The following is a 25705-nucleotide window of genomic DNA, read 5'->3' as shown; positions in this document are numbered from 1 at the left end:
AAACGGCTGCCGTGCGGCCTTTACTGGCTGCTGTGAACGGACCGAAAAGAGCGAAATCAGATGAAGAACACGCAAGGGCGACGATGTATCGAAATAGAATTTTCAGCCGGATATCGATCACATTGCAAATTGTATGAAAGCAATTTTCCAGAGTGGAGAAAGAAGACATTGTGTTGTCAGATGTAATTTGTGATGCTGCTAAATTGTTTGGCACTTCAGCTCGTCTTTGTTTCGTCTTCATATTGAACACAAAATATTCCAGAAACGTTCTTATGAATAGCATGCAATACAAATATTGTCAAATTGACCCTGAAAAAGCAGCCTGGGCTCTTAATTGATGTGTTTCAGTGAATGGCTGCTTGTGTCATCCACTTAAATGGAAAAATTAAAATATTTAAAAAAAAAAAAAAAGAATTAAAACCCCCCAAAAAGTCTGTGTTGTTTCGCCTTCGGCTGCCAGGATGGCCGAGTGGTCTAAGGCGCCGCGTTCAGGACCCAGTCTCCCCAGGAGGTCTGGGTTCGAATCTCGAATTTCCCCATTGTGGGACTAATAAAGGGCAAATTATTATTATTATTATTATTATTATAATGCAAGTACAAGCTTAGAGAGACGGAACTCTTGCGCAATGGTCGGTAAAAATGAATGCCTCCACTTGAATGGACGACTTAATTGAATTCACATCAGAAAAGTCCAAGCTTGAATTAAAAAAATAAACAACGTGCTTTTCATTTCTTGCTCACTATTGCCACGCTTTCATTCAAAACCCAACAAAGTAATTTAGTCTCCGATTCAAGTATGTGTGTTTCATCAAAATGTTGTCTTTTTATACATTAACGGCTACATTACGCCGCCGACTCTGTGTGATCTATATCTTTGCTGCTGTAACGCCTCAAATTTCCCCATTGTGGGACTAACAAAGGACATCTTTATCTTTATCTTTATCTTTATATTCTTGAAATTTGAATAATGAAAATGGGGACAACGTTTTAAGATCTTTAAATCAACCAACACTTGTGTTGGAGAAAACACGTCAACCAAAATTTTACATGAGCACGAGCCGTGCAAACTTGAACGCGTGACGCGTAACCAAGACTGAAAGGACGTCGCTGGTGACGTCAGGTTCCAGCTCCACTCTCACAAATCATTTCCACAAATAAAGAACTCCTCTCAAATGGAAAACCTTGCCCTCGCTTCATCAAATCAGCACATGGAACTCTCTTCTGTGAATAAAAAGCGCCAGGCCAAATAATACGACAATGCGACTACAATTGATAGAAGGGCATTTTTTTTTTTTTTTTTTGTGAATATTGATATTTTCTGTTTGCTTTGGTTCATTTGAGGGTGTCATTGTGCTTTTTTTTTTATCCATATTTTTTCTCTTGCACAGATCCAAGCTGAGCCTCTTTTGTACCATGCGATAAATGTGATCCAAACTATAAGTTATCAAAAAGTGCAAAAATGTCACAATTTTGGACAAAACCGACAAGACGAAAAGCAATGGCAGACGAAGGGGAAGAAACCGATGAAGAAATTGGCGGACTGTTCATTTGACCAACAAAATGCCAGGATTAAGAGCGGCATGTGACATTTTTTTTTTGTGCACATGCATGTCACTTGGCGACACATTCTCTTCACATTAAACGTCCCATTTGGTTTTGTAACGTGAACGACGACGTAAAAATCCTAATTACCCGGCAGTGTGCGCGTAGCTCTAATTGAATTTTCTGTTTTGTGATAAACCTCTTCCTTCCTTCCTTGCCCGCTTGTTTTTGCAAGCAGAACAAAAAAAAAGGTGACGAATACAAGGTCATTCTTGAAAAAGGTCATTTGTTAGCAAGGCCTGCATGAAAATGACGGGCGCGTTTTTAAACAAGTCCATACCAGTTCTAAAAAGGCAGCTTCTGCACCATATGTCTGGCGGGGAGGGAAAATCGTCCAATTGTGAGACTGAAGATCACAGTCGACTTGAAGCCCGGTTTTGTGGCTGCACAGGGAATAAGAGTTGCTTCAAACCCCCACGCAAGCCAAAGTCATGAACGAGGAAGCCTCACATCTGCCAAAGAACGACTTCGGAGGGGCGGAGAAACGCCGAGAAAGTTACTTCACTGATTCACTATAACTCCCTTGCTCCAAGCCCCGAGTTGTCATCACAAGATTTCTCATTTGATCATTCTCAGGGTGCTTGGAAAATGGAAATGAAAAAAAAAAATCAGCCATTTAAGCCATTTTTTCTTGCTGCAGTGGGGGAGGAAAAATTTGTCACGATGCTTACGTATTCTGTTGCATTGTTTGCATTGAGGCACTCGTACTGGAGATCAACTCCCCCCCAGCCCCCCGCAGCCCACCCGGAGGGCAACGCATCGTCTTGAAAGCAAATGGCACGCCAGCATGGCTGAAAATATCGCCATTGTTCCCCAGCATCTCGCTGAGTGCAAACATGTCACTTTGCGTTTCGCACGTTTTGGCTGAAAGGTGGATAGGTGCTAATGCGACGTTATCTTCGTTAGCGTCGAGCATATTGCCGTCGAAGACAGGACGGGGAAGTTGCGCTGCTCTTCGTTGCCCTCCGCTTTCAAGCCATTAAATACACTCGTCGTCTTGCCTGAGTCGAGTGTTGGCTCACAGAATTCGAGCTGTCATTTGTCTGTTCTTCTGTAGCGTGGGCTTCCTTAAAATGAAATTGAATTGAAATTTGCTATTTGCATGTTTTGATCGTTTGACACACTCACACTTATATTTGGGAACTGGTGTGCCAATAAAAACTTTTAGCTTTGGGCCATTTAAAATTTGGGAAATGATTGCCGTGATCGAAATTATTAAAATATAAATTTCTCAAACAAGAGGCCTATTATTCAAGTTCTAAAGTCCACTTCTTTTCCCAAAAAAGTGTATTACATGAGAAAATCGCATGTCTCCAGACTAAAAGGCAGAATATTTTGAGAATAAATTTGTTAAACTTGCTCAGAAATTTTGACTATCCTCCCTTATTAAACTTTGACTTTTAAAAGAAAAATTTTGTCTCATGAGATTGAAACTTTTTATCCGAGAAAAATGTGTCTTCATTTTTTTTTAGGAGATTACAACGAAAAAATAATTTCAGGACCTGTGAGGACTTCCTGGTACCAGATCGTTTGAGCCTTGTAGCCATTTCTAACTGGCAATGCTCTAAAGATTTTAATTCAAATCCATAAATATATTGTAATTTCTGATATACGTACAAGCGTTTGCTTCTGGATAACCGATCATGTCGAGCTATAGAGGAGGCAAAGTGTAGCAAACATTCTCTAGCTAAACGTCCAGTACCAGATTTGAAGTTTCAGGCGGGCCCAAGTTTGCTTGGAAAAGCCTCTTCGAATCACTTTTGCTTTTTCTTTTGCTACTTTAGCGCAATCCGATAAAATCTGTCGGCTTGAAGCCAATCCCTCCCTCGCTCAGATGACGCCCACACGTTTGCTTCGGCACCGTTGAGCTTCACTTGAAGTTGTTACAGCAAAGCCTGCATTAGGAAGCGACAAATGTCCTCAAGCCGTGCGGCGCGGCTGCTTTCCGTCAGCCGCAAAGACGGGCGGACCTTTTGAGACGTTTGCGGCCTTTCCCTGGAGGTTATAACGTTGCACGCGGGCAAAAGCGCACAAAGCTGACGGCAGCCGTTCAACAAAAGCAATCCTTTCTGGGTTGCCAATCTGTATCAGGTTTTCCTTTCGTAACGTTAAGTGGAAGTTTGAGCCACAAAGATTTGGTTTGAAAAGGTGACCCTCGCCAAAAATCATCTTTTATTTGCCATGCATACATAGGAAAACGTGTTTTATTCTCGATCAAACGGTGTGCAATTTCTTTTCAGTCCATTCAGGTCAAGCATTGAGTGCGTTTCGGTTGCTGCGTGCCGACTCCTTTATCCTTTGATTAAATCACTTGACGATTACAAGGTTAAATGTTATGTATTTCTCCAAAGCACACAGCCACAGCGTTAGACTGTCGCATTAGAGCTATCAGTAGAATACATAATAGAGTGAAGGACTAATGGGCTTCACCAAGCTGTGCAGGATACTTTTTCCCAAACTGGATTGCGCAGTGTGGATCAAAAATACCCTGCAGTGGCCGTGTAATTAGTTATTGGCAAAAATGGAAGAGAAAAAAAAAAAAGTATCCCGCATAACTAGTCGCGCATTTGCATAGGATATCGGAATCATTTTAACAACTTGGACCGCCAGACAGCGTTAAAGCGGACGCTTGTGTTGTTACTGGATTACTGCTGTTAAAAAGTGAAGTTTCATTCCGAAGATGTTTAATGGCGGCTTGCGAGCATTCAGCAAGAATCCAAAAGTAGCAAGTTTGCTGTCACCAAATCTGATCACATGATGCAGTCCCTGAACTGGTGAATTTCCATTTTTATGGGAAACAAATAACACCTTTGAACAAAAACACACACTATATTTCCCAGACTATAAGGCGCACATTTATATAAGCCACAGTAACTCTTAAAAAAACAAACAAAAAAAAAAAAACGATATACAAGCCGCACCAGGCTCTAAACCGCAGTTTTCTATGTTGATAAAATGAGTTGTTTAGTGCATGTACAGAACGATGCACATAAAGGTACAAAAAGAGATTGTTAAAACAGTGCCTTTTAACACGGCAACAACTGTGCTAATCAAAACAGAACATACCCAAGAGAAAAAAAAAAGTTGAGATTTAGTGCATTTTCCAAACTATAGAGTGCGCCTACCAGTGAAAGAAAAATCCACAGAAAAAACGCACCTTTGTATTAGCCGCATAGTTGGAAATCCAGGAAAAAAGTAGCGGCTTATAGTCCGGAAAACTCCGTATCAGAACGGTTGACAGTGCAAAGTCACCGAGTGTAATGAGCCACATGCTGCTTCACCACATATGACTACAAAAAAATCATGCAGCGTTTGTTTCCGCGTCAATGTCTGATGAAAGCCCGGCCGGCTCCACTTCGCCTCAGTCTGCAATCGTTTTGGCATTTTGCAAAAGTCCGCCTCATGTTTGCGGGCGAGGCCACGACACCCCAAGCGACAGGTTGAAATGATCTGAAGAGCACCGAAGCGAAGCCTGGAGGTGCTTTGCTCGATAGTAGCATCACCAGCGCAGCCCCTTTCCGTCAGCCGCTATCTTGTCAGTGTGTCAGCAGCAGACAGTCACGCTGCGACGGGAACCATCAGAGCCCAAAGAGATCCGGCGCCTGTTAAATCCGCTGGCGTGGCTCCTCGCATTTAGCCATCTTCAAGGCAAACGCTTATGTGTGCCAGATTATTTTCTTACCGGAGATGATTTATTCATCTGGTGGACAGAAGTGGTTCGGATAAACTCTCCTAATCTCAGATCTTTCAAATGGAATGCTTTCTTTGCACTTTCCAATTAGGATTCAAATCAAATCATCATGTCACCAAAGTTTTGAAGAGGAATATACATGGTGGAACCACAATTTGGACTTTTTTTTTTTCCAATGGCAGCGACATCCTCTAATAAATGGACCATTAGCTTCAGTTGCAGGATGAGACCTTGAAGCCTTCATTTAGGAACGCAAAGTCAGCGTTCATCCGTCACAGCAACGGACCATGATGAAGAAGGGCCATCAACAAACGAGCTTCAGACTGCCCTCAACCCAAATGTTTGCGATCTATACTTGAATGTGCAGCACGGGACGTGTTTATTGGTTCAAATGCTCGCAAAGGTGGGCGTATCGAAAATGGAGGCTGCAGGGGAAGTGAAGCATGGAAGCTGGCAAAACATCTACAGATCAAGAAATAAGGGAAAATTCCAGAAGCAACTCAAGCGGAGATGGCCGACGCGCCACACGTCATTGAAGAAGCTTCAGCCGTCAAACTCGTTTTCACCGACAACTTTGGCGGGGCAACTCTGCCAGAGTTTACGTGCTCACGTGGGACGCTAAAAACCCGAAAGTCACTGCTCACGCCGCTTTGCGTTGAAATCAATTGTGTGACGTCGCCAAACATCCGAGTGTCTAAACGCGCCGAGCAGCGACGTGCTGCTGCGGCAAGATCATTCTGACGTTTCTCGTGTTCTGCCTTTCGTGCAGTCCTCAGTGGAAAGAAAGAAGCTTTAGCTACTCTCTTTCAAAAAGCTGATGGCAAATGTTTTGGTCTGGAACTTTGAAGTTTGCCTACCACTGTTTGGCAAGAGCGGAGAAATGTTTGCAGCTAAAAATGTTGAGTGTCGTTTTTGTCTCGGCGGCAAATGCGTTGATGTCCTTTTTCAGTTATTTCACTTGGAACTGATTGAGCGACTGCGATGTCAATTTACCCAAAGATTGCGCGGCTTGTTGACATCATTCAAAAACGAACGCCTCGGCCAAACGTGTCCATCTGCATTTCGTTGGTCTTGGATCTCAGCAACAAGATCATTCAGTTGATTTAAACGTCAAACTCTTGCTTGAATATGTCATGTCGGATTGGACAAGTCGCCATAACTTAAGGCTTCGTGTAAAACTGAACGGGATGTTTGGAAGTGTTTTATTCACAAATAGATTTGTGCACTGGCACTTTGAAGTTGACAAACTGATATTTTTTTTAAACAGGACTAAGTATGAGATGTTTGTCAGAACCAAACCAATCTTCAACATGAAAATCTATTTAACGCACCCGGCATTGCTTAAATGCATCATTCATGATTCTGAACATCTTTCTGACTGATGACTCGCCTGAAAACGCTTCCAGATTCAACTGGTTGCAAATCATGACAACGCAAGTCGGCCTCATCGTGCGGAGAGAAATCAATTTAACGGGGGGAATCCCGTTGGCATACAGCGGTCGTCTGGGACATTGTTTAGGAAGGGAGAGGTACCCGAGCGAGAACAACGCCCCGAGCATCACTCGGCCTACGTCAGCTCGCCTTCCCTTTGCTTCATTTTGCCGCGGCAGCTTTTCTGAGGGATCGAAGCAGACGCTTCAGCCTTTGCTCCCTCTCGAGCACCGCCGAGCCTCAGGCGGCCGTGAATCATTCGCGTCTTCACAGGTTTCCTACTGGAGAAATTGACATATTGAACACTGGGAATCCCCCGCTAAGCCATCCAGTCATGCCAATTTGACCCTCAAGAAACATAAAAAGAAAATGGAACAATAAATGGGAGTAAATGACCACATCGGAATCTCGACAACATAATAAATTTTTTCCACAGCAAGTGATAAAGGACGACACCTTTAATCAACTTTTATCTGTTCCGATAACTCAATTGAAGCCCCAAAACATTTTTTCTTAAGTTTTGAAATTTAAAGATTCTGTTCACCGTTCATTATCCCTTGCTAGAAACATATAAAAGACAAGGCCTCTGGTGATAGCCCAATGACAATGTTCAACTGTGGAAATTGCGCAACATCCCTCTGAGATGATGTGAGGGAGGTCAGAGAGACAAAATTTAAAAAAAAATAAAATAAAATCAACACAACCTACATGGTTATTGTGGCAAAATTGAAGGCACTACATGGCTGCAACCACTAGAGGTGCTGTTGAGTCACTCGACTAGACAGCGAACTAAAGAAGAAGTAAGAGCGACGTCAAAGCTCCGAGCTGAATTGTTCGGATACATTCTTCGGTGCGTCATGTTTCGGTGCGGATTGGTTCACTAAACATTTTCAACTAAATCATTAAACTTGCGTCGTAAACTTTTCAAGGATCCTTCGGGCATCTGAAGAAGTCAGAAGACATTTGAAAAAAAGTCCATCACGGCCAATTTAAATGAATCTGTCAAGCCCTTCCTGAATGGGCTCAGATTCCCCTTAATGACCTACAGCCAAAGGCTCGAGATCAATCCTCATCATAACGCCGACTTCACTCTTGCGGGAAAAGTCAATTGGCCGAAAAACAAGCTGAACACAGCTGGCGATACATCACAACAGATACACGTCTGTCCAACCAACACCAGCGAAATCCACGAAAGCAGAACCTTGCTAACTGCGGACAGCTTAGAACGGCATTGCAACAAAAGTGAGCACACCTCCAAAAGAACATGTCCAACTCGGGTCCAAAGTGTCTGTAATATGTTTCAAATTCAGTTTCAAGCAGTGGACATGGAGCTTACCAGACGTTCGCAGGTTGCCATGACAACAACTCCAAATTTGATTTAAGGATGCTCAATAGGGTTTGTTTGGAGACAGCACCTTCACTCTTTCTTCACCGGAGATGTGGTTGACGAGTGACATTATGACAAGTATAAACAATTTTTTTTCTTCTAATAATTTGGGCACAGTTTCTTACAAAACAAACGTATCATTTCCATACTAAAAGACAATATTTTGAGAATAGAGTTGTATTTTGGAAACTTACAAAAAACTTTGTCCAAAGATTTGTTTCCATGACATTGAAACTTTTTTTCTCTAAAAAAAATTACCCAAAAAACTGCAAATTGTTTTCACAGCAATTTTTTGAACATGTGCAAGTTATGCAAAATTAGCTTTACAATGAAAAAAAACAAAATCATCCCCTTAAGAGATTTTTGGACCTGAAAAGTTTGAGAATGTTTGCACCAAAGTATTTGTCCTGAGGGAAGACAATGAAAAGACTCAACACTCTCTATTGTGAACGCAGATGCATGCATAAAGCTGGTGTTAAAAACAACAACAAAAAAAAAAAAAATCACTCCTGGGGAAACATTAAAAATGCAGCCAAGCAGATCGGCGGCCTGCCAGAGGAAGAGTGACTCCTTGACATGCTTAACAGGCACACAAAAATCATGTGCAAAGTGCATGACGAGAGCTGGCCGAGGATCCGTGCGGCATGTTTAATTGACGCCGCACGGACACACACACTTGACCGCGTTTTAAGATACAACGCAAAACAGTCCAGTGGCGCGGACATTACAAGTCAACACGTGTACGAATGCGAGTGGCTGCTCGATGAAAGGCGAGAAGAAGCTGATCCGCCTTCAGTTTTTATTCCGTCTCTTGCCCCCAACTGGAGCCCGTAAAGCTGTTCTCAACCGTTTTTTAACCTTTTCTTGACTGCTGACTTCTAAAGTCTTCATGCTGCCAACGTCATCGCTTGAGTGGCGCATGACAAGCCTCGGTGACAAATCATACCAGTTGCTTTAAAGGAGTGCAATCCATTCCATGCCCCCTTGTGCCAACACCCCCCACCCCCAACACAAATGTAGCGGCCTCTATCGTCCATAAATGCCCTCTCACAAATGCTTGCTCGTGAGAGGTGACAGGAGAGAGTGAGAGAGCTGCATAGCGCCACACTGCCGTTGAGCACCAAGCAAATTCACCATTTGATTATTCCGAAACCTGCATCTTTTTTGTGCCTAAGATGATGCTGCATTCGACCCCAAAATGCACCTGCAGGAAGACTTTCGAGGGTGTCCGGAAAAGTTGACCTCCACCCCTCCCCTGAACGGGCCCCCCACCCCCTCCTTCTGCAACCCTTGCTCTAACTCATGCACAGTTAAGCTTTTGTGCAGCTTGCGCCGGCATGTTTTTTTCCATACACATGCATGTGTGTTGGATGAGAGGGTGGTCTGAGGTGTGTGTCGTGGGGGTGGGGGCGGGGGGTGTTTTGTTGCTTACCCACGGCTAAATCCAGTAGATCCGCGCACAGGAGCAAGCACAGCGAGAAGACGCTCATCGTTGCTCCTTTGTTGCATTAAATCCCAAACTCCTCTGGCGTTTACATGCTCCCCGGAATGACGCGGCCGTGCGGTGCCCACCATTCCAGAGGTATACGGCTGCAAGGTGCCCCCAAACTAGAACTAGTAGTCATGATGCAAGTCCTAGTGCAGGCGGGCAGGCGAGATGGCGCGCGCACAAGTTACGCACGGAAACGCGCATGCAAGGTGTCGCCCGTGTGCGGGGGAAAGGGGAGGGAGGGGTAAAAACGATGGAAGGGGCAGGGGGGGACAAAAAGAAAGATGCTAAGACTGATTGTGGTCCACAGTGTGGAAGAAAAGGCGGCTGAGGCGAGCGGAGCCGCGCAGCAGTGACAACACAAGGAGAGGTTTGGATGGAGGAGCCGCACACCGCTCTCGCTCTCTCTCTCTCTCTCTCTCTCTCTCACACACATCCCTTCCCTCCTCCTCTTCATCCTGCTTCTCCTCCTCCCTCCAACCCCCTTGACACAGACGCACAGTCATTTCTCTTTTATTTCACACAGTTACGTTCGTAATCTCCAGCCTGGATTGGAACCGCTCTAATTCTGTCCATTAAGACGATTTAGTGCTGCCCAAAGGGGTGAGGGGCCGAGAGGAGGTGGGGGGGGACGCCACTAACAACACAACACGATTTAAATATAGCCGACATATGCAAACGTAGCATAGTCCAGAAGCACCCGTCCAACATTCCACGTACCTGCAGACAACAGTGACGCAATAATTATGCTGAAAAATATGTTGATATTAAAGACAATATGTGACGTAGGTGGCTCATTTTTCACTTTTTGAGCCAGAAAATGAAACTAGCTTGCATCCATTTGTGATGGAGAAATCATGCACGCCGGACAGACATTTATTAAAAAATTCCCATTGGTAAATGCTCAACAATCCTCCCGCCCCCTCCCCTCCATGAAACGCTGCATAGCTCCGCTTTTCATTCGAATGTCACTCAGGCCGGCGAGTGTGTTTGCAAATGCCACCTACACTGCAATCCGAATCCCTCAGAAAAAAGATCGGACATTTGCATACGAGGCCAATTAGGCGTCCGACAGTCGCTTGTGGCTGTGAGGCTGCGGGCCGAGGACACACCCATCGGATCACAAAAAAGTGCAATGGCCTAATGAAGAAAATTAATTTGCAGCATGTCACGTTGTAAGCAGAGGTCCAACACGATTACTGATTAGTGACCTCCAATCTTTGAAGCACAATGAATAAAAATGTGGCAGGCGTGCAATTAATTCAAGCGCTGCTGCTTAAATGGGCGGCCAGAGAATTTGAATTTTGACCGAAAGCAACAAAGAAATGCGGCGATACGTGCTTTTCACGCCGACCACCACAGGAAGTTAGCGCATGACTGCACCCCCTTGAATATTGCTACCGAAGGAAAAGAACAATCAGTAATGTTATTTTTGTTCCGCTCAGCTTGCGCATTTTAATTTGAAGACGTTTTTGTGGAACCTCAGCCTCGGCTGTCTATTGACTTTTGTTGAAACGAGGCGGCCGATGTTCAAACTAAACTTAAGCTTGCTGAACCAAAGCGATATTTTTGTCTCGTGAATAGAATGTGATGAGGCTTCTTGCGGTGGCCGCATCTCGCCAATAAAATACGTGTCAATAAATTTTGAAATGAAACAATTTGATGCACTCGCAAACTTTTCAATCCGAACTTCTTTTCCGATTAAATTGGAAAATGTTAGTTCTGAACCTCAGCTGTTTTTTTTCTTTTTGTCGCATGTTCTTGCATCTAAAAGGAATCTAAAAACCGCCATTATTTCTCCATTATTTCTTTGCGGCAAAAGCAGTCTTTTGCAAAACTTGCGGCCTTCGCTGTCGGCGTTGCTGTCCGTCTATGGATGCATTCAAATGTACAAAACCTACGTCGTCATGATGATGAGGATTTTCAATGAATTTTAAAATGGTAAACATTTCAAAGCATAACATAGCAAGGTCCAGGTATTTCTCTAAAATGTCAAGGTAATGAGCTGTTGAGGTGGCCATCTGCCTGCACAAGCCAATTTTTTCAATGCGGAGAAATGAAGCCTTTGGATTTCCATTCTTAGCGAAGCTGAGTCAATATATCAAGGTAAGAAAGCTGTATTGATTGCCGCAGGAGCGACCCAAAGAGACCTTCAACTACAAGTGAACCCCCACCAAATGCTCTTTTCTGGCCAGTAATGACTGGCTGCTTTATACGCGCCGTGTTGCAAGCTTGTCAGGAAGAAGTGAATCTCACCGGAGTCAACACGACTTGAACGGCTAAATGATACACGAACCAAAACCGACTCCCGCGTGACCCGCCCTCAACCAATTGGTTGAGGTCAGTCGGTACGAACGTGCCGTCACCCATCCCTGGTGGGGAGTGTCAACAGCAATTTTCTGGGGTAACGGACCCCTACACGCCGTCGCCTCCGTGGCATAAATGGAGTCCGCGTGCGTCCTCCTCCACCGTGAGCGCAAATCAATAAACTTTAAATAGCAGCTGGCTTCTTTATTTTTGGGTCAGAGGAAATGACACGTTGCAAAACTTTGTCCTATTTTGTCATCATGTACTTGTTCCTGGACTGCTGAGGCATGCATTTATGCCTGCTCCGTGGGGGGGTTCATGTAGAATTGGGATTTTTGGAAGCATAGGAGAGAGCTTGCCAAGGACCCTCTCCTAATCATAATGCTACTTGAACATAACAACCATCCCAAAATGCCTTTGGGAATAAAACAGTTGCCCATATTGCAAGAAAAAAGAAGTCATTGTGTACATGATGATAATATCCGATTTTTTTCCAGATAAAGAAAAAAAAGAAAAAGGATGCATATGTTTCACATCAAAAGTTGTGAATTTGACTTGAAAAATCAACATGCCTTTTAATTGGACACACATGGAGTAATAATACGCACAACACTGTTGTACATCCAACCTCGACTTGTTCAACGTTCAATTGTTGATGCCCACATTTGAAATTAATAAAGCGACTTGGATGAAGCTACAAAGTCAAAAAAGTTTCAGTCATGCTGTGTTCTATCTAAGGAAGTGTGGCTAGCAAAGCACATGGCGAGAGCTCCCGTCACCAAATTTGTATTAGTTCGATTGACAAACTAACCTTTGTCACTTTTGCTTCCTCACTCGCACCCTGGTGAGATGGTTGATGTATTCTGCTCAGGAAGATGAAGTGCGACGACCTTCACGTGGCTGTCCTGTAAACAAATGCAGTGCAGCTCAGCCTCTGGCTCGTTGATGGCGATATGCTTTTGGCGCTTTGTCATATGCAATTGAAATGGCATCATGCCAACATAAATGTCACTGCATCATGACGAAAAATATCAAATAAAAAATTCAAACGCAACTTCCTTTGGCATGTAAACCTTTAAAGTCACGCACTGGAATGTTTGCTGATGGGGCCAAAGCAATAACAAATGACATTTGTCTTTTGAGAGCTTCACAATTCAGATTGGTAAGACTGTTACTCAAGCACGGACGACACATTATTCCTGTTAACGATTCCTTAAAGGGGGGGAAGTTCTTTTTTGCGTCATTGACGTTATCACTGTTGAGTTGTGCGTTTTGTTCCCTTTACTGTGTCAAATGTGAACTCAACTGCAACTTTTAAACCAAGCTGTGTACTCAGCTCTGATTTTTGGCCTGTTTTTACACACATAAAAAGCCAGAGAAAAGACAGAAAAAAATCTGGAAAAATGACTTTACAATTGCACATATTTCATTTCGTTTCTCATTTGAAGAGTGCCCCAAAAGAAAAGCTAAATTGTTCTGTATTTCATTATGATGTGTGCGTGGATTTGGGTATGAATGAGAGAGGATTTCAGGACTGTATGTGTGAGTGGAAAAAAATTTGTAGTGCCAGTATTTCACTTGTGTGTATAAGAGCCAGCACCACAAATTGGCTTATTTTGTCAAAACAACCCAGAAAGTCAAAAAAGACCAAATTGGGGGGGCCGGTGCCTTTTGGACCCAAATTGGGTCATTTGTGACCTCACAGTTTTTAGACTAATATGCAGCAGGTGATTTCAGTCTTTTGTATGAGAGCATTTCAGTAGTGTGTTTGTGTTAGTGTGTGAGAATTACTCCTGATTGCTCGGGAATGGCCGCTGACACGTCAGCGCGTATTTCTGCACGTCCCTTTTTCAATACACTCCCCACGTGGCTAAGAAGCCACGGATGGCTCTGAGTGAATTACTAGACAAATGTGCGGCATCGGAATTGGCTCTTATCAGCAGATGCGTCGCTCGGAATATCAATGTCAATGTGTCTTTTGCAGCGAATGCAAATGACCCGCCTGCCCGCCCGCCTGCCACACGAGCCCTCCCCGCAATCTGAAGGCCTTTAATTTCTCAGGTACAGTTGGAGCCCCTTCTAATTATGCTCGTTAGGCCATCTAAATGGCTTTCATTTCGCCGGCAAGGAATGTTTTAATAGGACGCCGCCAAAAAGAACATTTTACTATTGCGGCTGCGGAACGTGATGAGCATGCGTCCGTTGCCCCAATGAGGAAAACAATCGCTCTATTTTCACACGTTGAGATTCGCAATCAAGCAAAGGCGAAGTTCACCATAACAATTTGGCTCTCTCGTTATTTGTGAGTTATCTGTTCATTCTCTGGAATTCTATGCAGGAGCGGGAACGCTATTGGCTTCCCAACGGTATCTCTCCCAACACCGGCTGTACGCCGATTGACACTTTAGTAAGGTTTTAAAAAGTCCGCCATGACTGTCTGTCGCCATTAGTTTTTGTTTTTTGAGAGGACAATATAATTGGCTGCTTGCAAATTCACCGCATAATTGAAAGCTGCCTCTTTAAAGTTATTAGAGCAAGTCTTTTCCTTTTAAATTTCAGCGAACAAAGAGGGGATGGGTGAGCAGTTACACACGAAGGAGGAAGAGGAATGGGAAACGAGACGAGCGAGACACGGTAAACATAGAGAAATTTTTGCTCTGTATATTATTGGACAATGTCCTAAAAAAGAAATGTTGTCAGCGGGTACTAGTTAGCCCCAAGGACACCATGAATACCACTCAGGCCTGTTTTAAAAATAATATTTACAAAAAAAACATTTTAGAGCTGTAATTTGAATACCTTGATACGGCTCACGGCATCATACCGACACAATCAAATAGTGACGTAGCTGATCAAAGGCTAAATCACTCGCCCTCAACATGCCGATGAGAACGCTTACATTTGGCGCTCCTTTGACGTGTTCTGTAATTTCTGTTCGCCAACGTCAATCAAGAATTTGATACGATCCTGCTGGAGCTTCTTAAAGGTCAAATATTTCCTATTCCCAGTCACCTTTCTGCTGCCAGTCACAATTTCACACTGATCTGCTCTCAACCTTTGGGGATTATTTCCACCGTATCAGAGCAGGAAAAACAACAGATTTGGTCCCGGCCACTGTTCTGATGGTCTTGATTCTCTGGAAGACAATTTGGATGTCCATTCATCGTGTTGCAACTGATCATGGCCAAAATGCTCTTTTTAGGTCACAAATGTTTTCATAACTGCTTTCAAAGAAACTAAGAGTAATCTATGTAAAACCTGGATTAAAAGAATGTTTTATTTTTATTTTTTGGGGGTGAGTCATTATCTTGCTGGCTTTCCCCGGGCCCGCAGCTTTGAGGCTCTTACATGTTGCAAATGCTCATTTTCAAAGAGATTACAAGACATATCTGTCAGAAGCAGAAGTGCATGGATATTATGCATGGCAGGGCGTGTGTGTGTGCGTGTGTGTGTTGAGGTTGGTTCGGTGAGTTCAAGATCCATTGCAAGAGACTTTGCAGTGAGGCCAGGGATTGGCATCAATTTCTTTATAAAAAAAAAAAAAAACAGAACAAGAGCAGACTGTGGCAATCAATCAGGTGTAACAGCATATTGGCAAGCCTCCTCTTATTGACGCAAATCCCAAAACATGGCGTCTAATGACCCAGATGTTTGGAAACGTCTTTGCAAATGTGGGCGAATGGGCACTGTCACCAAAATATTACAGAAAAATATTTATCCCCATCCCAAAAATGAGGTCACATGTTCACTCAGCTGCCTCCGTCTGTCAGTGAGTCGACATTGCTCAAGTTAATCAGCGGATTTTGGATGAAATTTGAAGGCAGATGGCCGTAAGCCTGCAAGGTTGACTTGATCAGATTCTGGCGATGGATGGCTGCCACGACACATTTAATTACCTTTTATTTTTCTTAATTTTTTTTTTAAAAAAGCATTTGCTTTAAATTGATAACCACTTATATCTCGTCTCGATTGGAAGGTGGGAGGTTGATTGATACTCGAGATTAAATCTATTGCACTTCTTCTTACCCCATTTCAGTAGTTTGACTTTAGTATGACTCACAAATATTGCTGCAAAATATTGCATATTTATTTTATGAAGGAATCCACGACGCTTGATGTTCAAAGGTGAAGTGATTTTGAAGACGCCAGTGTATTCACGTCAGCATGATTTAAAATGTGAACGCTTTCCCGGGACGTTGAGTGGAGCAACTCAGTTGAGCTTGACAACTTTGATTTGGAACTAATCAAGAATGGTGAGGTGCCATCATTTTAGTTCACTGAACAGGCTAAATATTCTTCTTCTGCAAAACTGAAAGATTAGATTTGATATATTTGCGCGGTCCGGCGGAAACCTCATCTGGACAAATATGCTCAAATAAATGTTTTTTTGTTTCACAAATCGATGCAAATGGTCCATCCCTACTTCGTCTGTAATTATAATGATGCGATTTGAGAAGTGTTGCACAAGTGTGACTTTAGTTTTCTCATTCTTCGGAGGTTGTGTGGTGTCGTTGTCCGTATTTAATGCTTTGTTTTGTTTTTAGACAATAACGAGTGAAAATTAAGTTGGCTTGTTTTTTTCCAATCGATCCCTGTTGATGCTTCGTTGTGGACGTGTACGCAAGCTGATCTGTTGTGCCGCTGTAATGATTGACATGCCAAACTGATCAATGAGGTTGCAGTCAGACAGTCCGGGTATCCAAGAGTTGGATTGCCTGCCTAATATGTTTGGTATTGACATGTTTCCAAATGAAATTCTATTCATTAGGGCAAGTAATGGGTGTGTCATTTGTGACCTTTTATTGCTAAGCGAGTCATCTCGGGTATTTATTATTAATATCCAGCTCGTATTGATATTGCTATTAACATTCTCGTGTGCTGCCACTACCAGTGAAAGAAGTTGCTAATAATAGCTTATTGTATTCGATTCCTTTGCACCCAAGATCACACTCTGCTCATAAATGAGGAATCTCAACAAAACCTGGATCACGTCTACCTTTTTAATCCTCCCGTACAGCCAAAGTAGCTCTTAATGAAGTGGCAATTAATGAAGCCTGAAGCTGATTTTCCAATTGAAACGCAAACGCCACCGCAATCACGCTGAGGAATGAAAGTCACTCTGCAAACTCCACACGTAAGCATATTCATGTAATCATTATACTGTAATTGCTTATATAAAAAAAAGATGAACAGTATATTGACCGTCACTGCCAAGCTTTTAATTTATTATCCCAACAAAACCTGATGAAATGTTCACTGCAAGATGGAATATTCAATTTAATATGGTTTGTTGTTTTCATTTTTTTACGGAAAAACAAAAGTCATTGAAATCTGCCAACAGGGATGCACGGACCGTCGCGCCACCATTTTTTTACCTCAAAACAAACATCATCCCAAAAAAATGACATTTCAATGTCACCCATCTGTCTTCAATTCTGAAGTCTGTTTAGGCTGATTTGGTTGAATTTCTGAGAGGCCCCCCTCGAAATGCCCCCAAAATTGCGGCAGACTGCAATAATTGGTGTCACGAAGAAATGTTACTGTGCCAGAAACAACTTGATATCAGTACTTAACAACTGTAGTCCATAAATAGAAAGGAACCAATATTTCATCCCGTGACTCAAATTAACGCTGCACAATGTTGGAGATCCGCACATGCGGCAGCATAAAAACGCACACACTCCATTAAAAGCATGAGAGTGGCTAATTAAATTGGCTAATTTGATCCCAGGTGCCTCTCGTCCAGAGAGGTGAGCTCGCTCTCTACTCGGGTAATTAAGTCAAAACATTCTGTACGTAACCGAGACGCAAGTGTCGCTAAATGCGCTCCCCCCACCCCTCGACTGCTTCCTCAGAGTCTTTCGTTGGTTCGCTTGATGGGAGGTGCTTTAAGTCTTGAATTTCAGTTAGTATCCGAGGAAGTAATTCAGATTTTTGGTGTTTAATTATTTCTCCTTTTTAATTATACCATTTAGTGTTGTCATTTTTATAGTTGGAAAGCCTAATTAGTTTGTTTACAAAAATGTACTCTATGAGATGTAACAATCGTGCTTGTTTGGAATAGGCAGACCAGCTGACGGGGGAGGGTTAGCAGCAACTAGATTATTTTACAGTAATCGGCCAAAATCTGGAATAGTGAAAATCCGCAAATAATTGTTGCTTCATCTTACAACACAGTAACTTCCCCTAACAACCCAGGCTAAACTTAGCTCCTCCCCGAAACACGAAGCATGTCTCTCAGGTCCATGTATTTCCTCGGTCCAATTACTGTGCTACTTTCTTATTTCGACAGGCCTTTGGCGCCATCTGAGTCGTCACGAAAAGTGAGTTGCTGTCGTGGAGAAATAATCGACTGAAATGACTTTTTGCAAGGAATTTGCAGGTTTGTTCAGTTTGGTGAAAACGGGAACTGAGCATCTCATGCAGGAGTGGACGTATGATGATAGATGGATGAGCAGTTGCCGCTTGAGGAACTAATTATCCAGTGTTGTCCATGTTGTAAATGTCATGTCTTGGAGCGCCACCACTGGAGGGCTCAGAAACAAACACACAATTGCAAACTAATTGTCGCGCATGAAAGGAAGACTTTGGAGTCAGGGGGGGCATTTGTTCAAAGGGACCGAAAGAAAGGCAAGGCTTCATCTTGTCGAGAAAAAAACGCAAACTGATTTTGTGACATCAAGACAATTTCTGATGTTATAAGACGTGATCTTCACCCGTGGCTATCCTCACAAAGTCTGCCCAGCCGCAGAGCAGCTGTTCCAAAGCAAATTTTAAAGTGACTCCACGAGCGCTCCAAAGCCGACGCCCGGCCCGCCGCATTTGTCGCTCTGTTTCTTTTTCCAACATTGAATCTTAGCACCTTCCTGCGTGGTGATCCATGCGCCCGGAACCGACTTTGGGTCTCCGCTGCATGGCAAGGTACGCGCTTGAATGAAACTCTGCGTTCTCCGTTTTTATTTCACTCCAGTGAATGTGAAGAGCATGCTTGCCTCATTCACATCTGCATTAAAAGGCATTTTAGTGCACATTAAGATGTCAGGGCGCATAATGACCATTCGAGATTTCAACTCACAAGACAAGAGTCTGTCTGAGAAGCATCCATTTACGGCCAAAATAGAAGCCATCACTGTTGAGTACATTCTCAACGTGCAAAGTGCAGCCGGCGCTGCCCGATCACTCTTGAGGTACAGGACGAAATGCAATTTACATTTTCAACATCAAACTAAATCAAATCAATCAATCAAACGCATACTGCCTCTTCTTAATGCACTACAGTACGTTTTTTATTGTTTAATTTTCACGTGGAACGCGTTTACCAATTGGAGAGCTGAGTTTTTTGGGGGGGAAGGTGGTACATGTGCTCCACTTTCAGAGTTTTTGCCCTCAAGTGGCACATTTGGGATGTTCATCTTGGCATTTCGATGGAAATTGTGTTTCTTCCAAACGTGGGACAAAATCTGATTCCATTCACTCAACGATACACTTTGACTTTATCTAACGAAAGAAAAAAGCTGCAAATCGACAAAATAAAAACAATGGCCTGCGAACATGAAACAAATCTACAATATAAAAGTTCTCAAGTATTTCGAAGAACTCCAAGCACAGGCCGCTCATTTCTCAGAAAGACTGAATGGTTCTAGAATGGGAGAAAAGAAAGGCTTTTAAAACACCACTCCAGGTACATTACGTTTTGCTTTGACAAGTGTTTATTTCAGACAAGAAGATTGGATTGTCAATAACAAGTAATGGAGCCCCAGCAGACCTCCTGTGAGCTACAAAGCTCCAGGTCAGAGATTTTAGTGAAGCACGGGAGCGCTCATCCACCGTGCAACCGGCAACCAATTGGAGGTCCTGCATGTCATGATTGGCATGGTGAGCGTCCAATGATTGCATTAAGGCTTACATTTAAATAACAACTTTCAACCGTCGCCTTGCTGGACGAACAATCGCAGAAAAACGAGGCTTTGGTTCACGAGAATTTCCAGTCCACCTCACTTGGCATGAACAAAATATCAAGTTAAACATCCTGAGGGCTCTCCTTAGTGCATCGCTCCCAAAATAAAAAAAATTTAAAAAAAAAAAACGACACGAAAAAGTACTGCTTGCCAATAATATGACATCATCCGGGCTCGCTTCCTTCCTAAAAGGCTTTTTTTTTTGTTTTCCCCCCTGACAACGTTTGGCAGCTGTACAGAAAAACACCACACATTTGGCAAGAAGAAAAGCACATAGCCGCTAAACCGCTAAGCTAACGGCCGTGTACATTCGTTTGGTTGAACGTCAACTGGGTTGCAGTACTGCTGTTGAATTATAAAAAAATAAATAAAGAAAGAAAAATTGTTTCCTAATCAGTGAGATCAACGTGTTTACTTGATGTCATCATGTTATGGGACAAATGCGACTCATATTATCAAAATCAAAGGTGGTGACACAATTGCAACCTTCTTGTAAATAGAAACAATTTGGTAGCCAGTTCAATTCAACTTGAAAAAAATATATGCCCAAAAAATCTAATATATATAAAAAAAATATATCCTGGATGTGTTTTACGTCTGCTGCTCCACCACACGTGATTCAAATGATCACGATCGAGCTGGAGCCACGAAGGACCGGAATTGAAACGATACAGTTTGGCGATGCTAATTGGCAAAACCCAAATTCAGTTTTTGTTCAAAACTTTTTGCAGAGACCTTTCCGTTTTGTTTGTATATGTTTAGGCTTCATAGCATTTTGATAAAATTATTTTCGAGGGCGGAAATGTCATTTTGAATGTACAGTATTGTTACGTTGATGCGTCTGTGCAAAGACACGCGGGTGTGATATGGATTAGTAGAAGCAAATTGTGCTGCACACTGTGCAGCTAAACCGCACAATGGGATTAATTCAAGGTGGGCTCAAGACTCCAAAGATGCCTTTTACCTTGTTTGCGCTCAACTTTGCCGCCTCACAGAAGTGTTTCTTCACTGAGCAACGTGCACTGTGTAGTCATGCTCGCCGCCGATCTAAAATTCGACAAAGGAAATGTGTCTTTACTGACGAGCAAAGTAAGAGGCCTCCATCTCTTGCACAATGTGAGCCAATTAAGCGACTTAGCAATAGCTTTTTATGACACCTTCAAAAGAAATACACATCCACGCTTTCAAAATGACCCCTTGAGGCCATTATTTCCAATATTTATTGCCAGACAGAAGGGTTAGCTCGCTAAAGTCGGGAGAATTTTACAGCCCTACTTTGCATGAACGTACTCTTATCTCTTCTGAATGGCTCTCAATGGAAAATGAGATTCCAAAGCGCATCATCATAATACTTCAATAATATACCATTAATGCTGTTGTCGCTCGTCTTACTCTTGATTAATATTAGAGGCAACACACACTCACTTAATGTGATGTTCAATTCAATGACCGTGCATCTCATGGTAAATTTTTTAACGTCTTGTGGGATGTGCGAAGCTCATGCTTTTGCAACCACACCTCCAAATTTGACGAAATTCTGAGAGATGAAGGGAACATTTTTGGGTGGATGACCCACAATCCTGGACGTACCCAACCACCTTCACCACGTGTCATTTTCCCAGCGGTCTCCATCAGCTCTTTCTGTCACCAATCAATGTGAACGTCTGACAGACGAACACCAGGTGACCTGAACATGATGCTTGTGACCACAAAATGTGAGGCTGCAATAGGTGACAGCCATTAATAATATCTTCGGAAAGCCGCGCCTTCATCCCTTGTGATTTAGATGAAGCGACGACGCGTGCGGGGTCAAGACTCAATCTGGGCTTGAAGAAGGAAAAGAAGAGTGCCACCGGAAGGGCGCCTTGCTTAAATGTTCTCGTATGCTATGAAGAGTAATACATTTACTTGCCGGTAATCGATGGTGAATTGGAATGTTTCAACTAATCAAAAGAGTGCAGGTAACGTTGCGATAAATTCACATTTTTGTTGAAGGGGAACTAGTATCTGTTTTTTTTTTTTTTTTTTTTTTTGCAAGAATACATTACGTGTAGTCAAAATACAATATTGTGATTAATATTATGGTTGTGAGGTAAGTATCATTTGTCACTCACAAGGAGCCACCGTGTTTTGACAATGTTGTCAAAAAAAAAAAAGATTAAACCAGGAAAACCCAAAGCCAAGTATATTAGAGATAATTGTGCGGTTTTTGTACTAAAATAAAGCTGCAAACCAAAGCCAGAAATTGCACAAAAACAAACAAAAAAAAAATCCATATTCAAAAATGGTTCTGTACGCATGAAGCCAAGCACATTTGTTCATTCCAGTCAACGTAAAAATGTTGGAGTCGCAAACTCCTCCCTTTCCACTCATATAAATATGCAAATTAGTATAAACGGCGCCTGCCGGTGGGAATAATCACTCTGCATGATCAGATAATCCGATTATGAAGCCATGAGTCACAAATGAAATAAATGGAACTTCACAAAATGTCATGGGAGGTCTTGCTAAGCGAAGTGGAGGCCTGAAACACAATTTCTGTTGGCTGTTCTCTAGATTCAACAAAAAACTGCGTGCCCAAAATGTTTCAGGGGCCATAAATATATTTATAAAAACTCAATTGCGTACATGCTAATAGGGTGCGGGACATGCTAGCTAGCGGCGTGTGTTTGATCCCCGAGTTGCGAGGACGCCCGAGAATAAAAACACCCCCTGGACCACTTGATGAGGGTTTTTACGGTCCGACTGGGTACAAACAGGAATCATTTCTTACGTTAGGAATTAATGTTGAATTGGAGTGTTGGACTCACCGCAGAGGTGGATGCTGGCAGACTCTCGCATTTCGCACTTCCCACTTGCCATGTACTCGACCTTCAGGTGAAGGACGGAGCGGGTTATCTCTCAGCCCAGTGACAGGAATCAGCCGTGTGGTTGCGAGAGGATGCCGATGCGCGTCCTTCAGCCGCCTTTGCCCCGAGAGAGGACAGCCAAAATCGCCAGGCCTCGGGGGAGAAGTGTCGTTACTCGTTTGCACTGCCGACTACTAGCGAGGGATGGTGAATATCTTCAGCTCAATAGATGGCTATCGCGAATGATCGCGACGCGAGTGTGTGCGTGGGGCCTACAAGCCCCGTTTAGAAGTTCATCTCACAAAAGACAGATAGTTCCAGCAAGGACAAAGCGCCAGGTTGGGGTTAGGTATTAATCATTGCGTAAGCACAATACAGGAATTGGATGGAGCAGGCAACAGCAATTAAAAAGTGTGCGAAATGAGTGGCACTTTTCTTAATAACATTAATATGCAAAAATGATGGAAGTTGACTCGTGCAAATGTGAAGTTTTTAGACACTTTTTGAAGGCAAAAATAAAATGTTTTTCTTTGTTTTATTTATTTCGATAGTAAACTTGAACTGCGAGCACGTTGACGCTCTCTTATGAAAAATTGGATCTTCCAAATGGCTGCTTATTATGGAATGAGTATGGTTGTGTCCACCGCTGCCTCACAGTCCAATTATAGAAATTTTTATTTCATAATTCAAAGCAAAAATTTCTCAACAAAAAGCTCATATCTTGAAAACCTCCAGAACTAAGTTGAGTCCATCCCACCCCGAGGCATCACCGCATTTGTTTGATTTCATAAATGAAACCTCTGAAATGTTTAAATATGTGGACTTGGAAGGCAGTCCTCCCCGACAAGGAAGCGACGCCACGATTAGTATCGCAATTAGGACACGCCAGGTGCCAGCCAGTCCAGGCGGAAGTGGCGATGTCGTGCCAATCGGCCCTGTGGAGAATTTGAATGAAAACGAGGACGGTTGTGGAAGATGAAGTGATCACAAGGGCTCGGCCCCACATCACGTAAGTAAATCTTCAGGCAGGCAAGAGTCTGGAGACGTGCTCGTCGATGAACATCACTCATGCATGTGAGGTTACCTGAGATGTCTGGAGTTGCTGCGCATGCACGAGGCACTGCAAGTACAAATCTATGGCTGGCGGGTGAAGACCCCTCCCCTAGTTGGGGATTAATCGGGATCACTGCTCTAATCAGGAAGCACTTGTAAGGATTAGGTTGACTCCATCAAAGTTACCTCAGACAAACCATCCTTATTCCATAATAGTAAATACTAAAATACATTTCACATGTTTGTTCGAATTTTCAAAAAAGGTGAAATTATTCACCGTCAATTACTTGGATTAGAATGATTTATTTTCTCTAAAAAATGATTCGAGTGAATTTATTTATGCCAAGCATTTATATTAACGGGCATGATGTTTTTCCATTAGTTGACAGAAGGTACATAATTGACCTCCAAATTTTGTGAATGATGTTTTTTTTTCAATATGAATTATGTGCCTCATGTTATGGAACACCACTCTAAATATCATTTCAACTGAAGTTGCCATGTTATCTGAAAAAAAAAGGACATCTTTTTGTCCCATTGTTTTTGCCGCAACTTGCGTTTCTGTTGCACCACATTAAACGCTTCTTCACTATTCATCCACAAGTTTTTCTGGCATCATAAGCACTGTTAAATGCCGATAAACGCTCAGAATTCCATCTGAAAAGCCCTTTCCAAAAAATTAATGTTATTTGAACACTTAAATTCACATGCGACTGACTGAAATTCTTTCCACAAAACGTCATGTGGAGCCGGCTGCTTATTTTTTTGTCGTAGGTGGACAAGATCTGGTTGTTTACGCAGGAGGAATCTTCAAATGTGGCTGTCCTCTATCATTAGGATGATCATTTGTCACTCGCCTTTGTAGGCCCCATCACGGCGAAGGTAAATTAGCGTCGTGTGACATCACCAGAGCAGCATGGCTGCAACATGCCCAATTTTCACTCCTTTTTTTTCATGGCCAATCTTGACGCCATCTCTCACCTTCAATTCTCCCACAAAAAAAAAGAAAGGTCACAATTTCTGGTTTGTGCTCATTTTGACAAATTACTGAGTAGGAGTCCACCACCACGCCAGCCATGGTTGACTCACTTTCAAACACGGCTCCTTTAGACTTTTTTCTAAAAAAAAATTTCAAATATTCCCAGGGGCACTAACAACCTCGAAAATACAGTAATCCGCCTCTATTCATCGGAGATAGATTGGATCCAGGCTAAACATACAAAGCTTCTCCCCGAAGGTAAATATGTGGACGATTAGTGACACTTGCAGAATTTCAGCTTCTGTGAGTGCTGAAGCCCCCAAAAATTGGATTCATCTGTTGAGAAAAGAATAATAAAATCTAAGTGCCAGCTTCATGCGCACTTTTTTTTTTTTTTTTTTGCTTGCAGCTCCTCGATCAAGTGGAGAAAAATGGAGGGCAAATCAGTGCGTGTTGTAAATGTCATTTAGTGCAGTCGTATAACACAATAATGCATCGTGCATGCATGCAGCACCTGCAGGATCGGCAATCATGAAGCGGAGAGGCCTTAAAGCACAGCTCACTCCCGGCAATGAATTGATGACACGAAATCAAATGAACGACATCCTGCTAAGAAACGACCGTCGATGGATGTGCACCATTTTAGTGGCGTGCGCTCGTATGATCCGGCGGCACCAGAGGTGGCCTGTCCGAGCTTATCCTGGTGAGAGGACATCGGGAGTTCCACCCGCGTCCAAGCGTTGCCGTGTAGAACAGCAAGATAATGTCAGCGCTGTCGGGATTAATCTGCTTCAGCTCAGGGCAGAGATTAAGGCCAGCTGTGAAAGTGGGACAACGCGGCATCAGGTCTCTTTTTTTTTTTCTTTTTTTAGGCGCAAGCCGATTGCTTGAACAGCGCCACCACGTGTCTTCATCAAGACTTGCTTCATGGTTGGACGTCAAAGGCAACTTTTATTCAA

At 42.9% G+C, this 25705-nt stretch overlaps 1 protein-coding gene across 4 annotated transcripts in view; it reads right to left on the bottom strand.

Annotated features, from left to right (window-relative positions):
• igsf21a (immunoglobin superfamily, member 21a) overlaps positions 1–23070 on the bottom strand; it is a 154494-nt gene extending 131424 nt beyond the window's left edge. For 2 of the 4 annotated variants that reach the window (XM_088309834.1, XM_088309835.1), the window contains exon 1: positions 9544–9909. In XM_088309834.1, the coding sequence (XP_088165960.1) occupies positions 9544–9601 (58 nt within the window). In that variant the 5' untranslated portion in view covers positions 9602–9909. Of the gene's footprint in view, positions 1–9543; positions 9910–12718; positions 12813–20829; positions 20913–22675 lie in introns of those variants that run through there. The other 2 variants (XM_088309836.1, XM_088309837.1) reach the window with 2 other exon arrangements.
• Positions 23071–25705: the final 2635 nt, after the last annotated feature.

Source organism: Idiotropiscis lumnitzeri, chromosome 11, assembly GCF_059441095.1.
Source record: "Idiotropiscis lumnitzeri isolate Australia: NSW breed Sydney's pygmy pipehorse chromosome 11, RoL_Ilum_1.0, whole genome shotgun sequence".
In the NCBI taxonomy this organism is placed as follows: Eukaryota; Metazoa; Chordata; class Actinopteri; order Syngnathiformes; family Syngnathidae; genus Idiotropiscis; species Idiotropiscis lumnitzeri.
The sequence above is the reverse complement of the archived record's forward strand: the minus strand, read 5'-3'. Positions and strand labels throughout refer to the sequence as shown.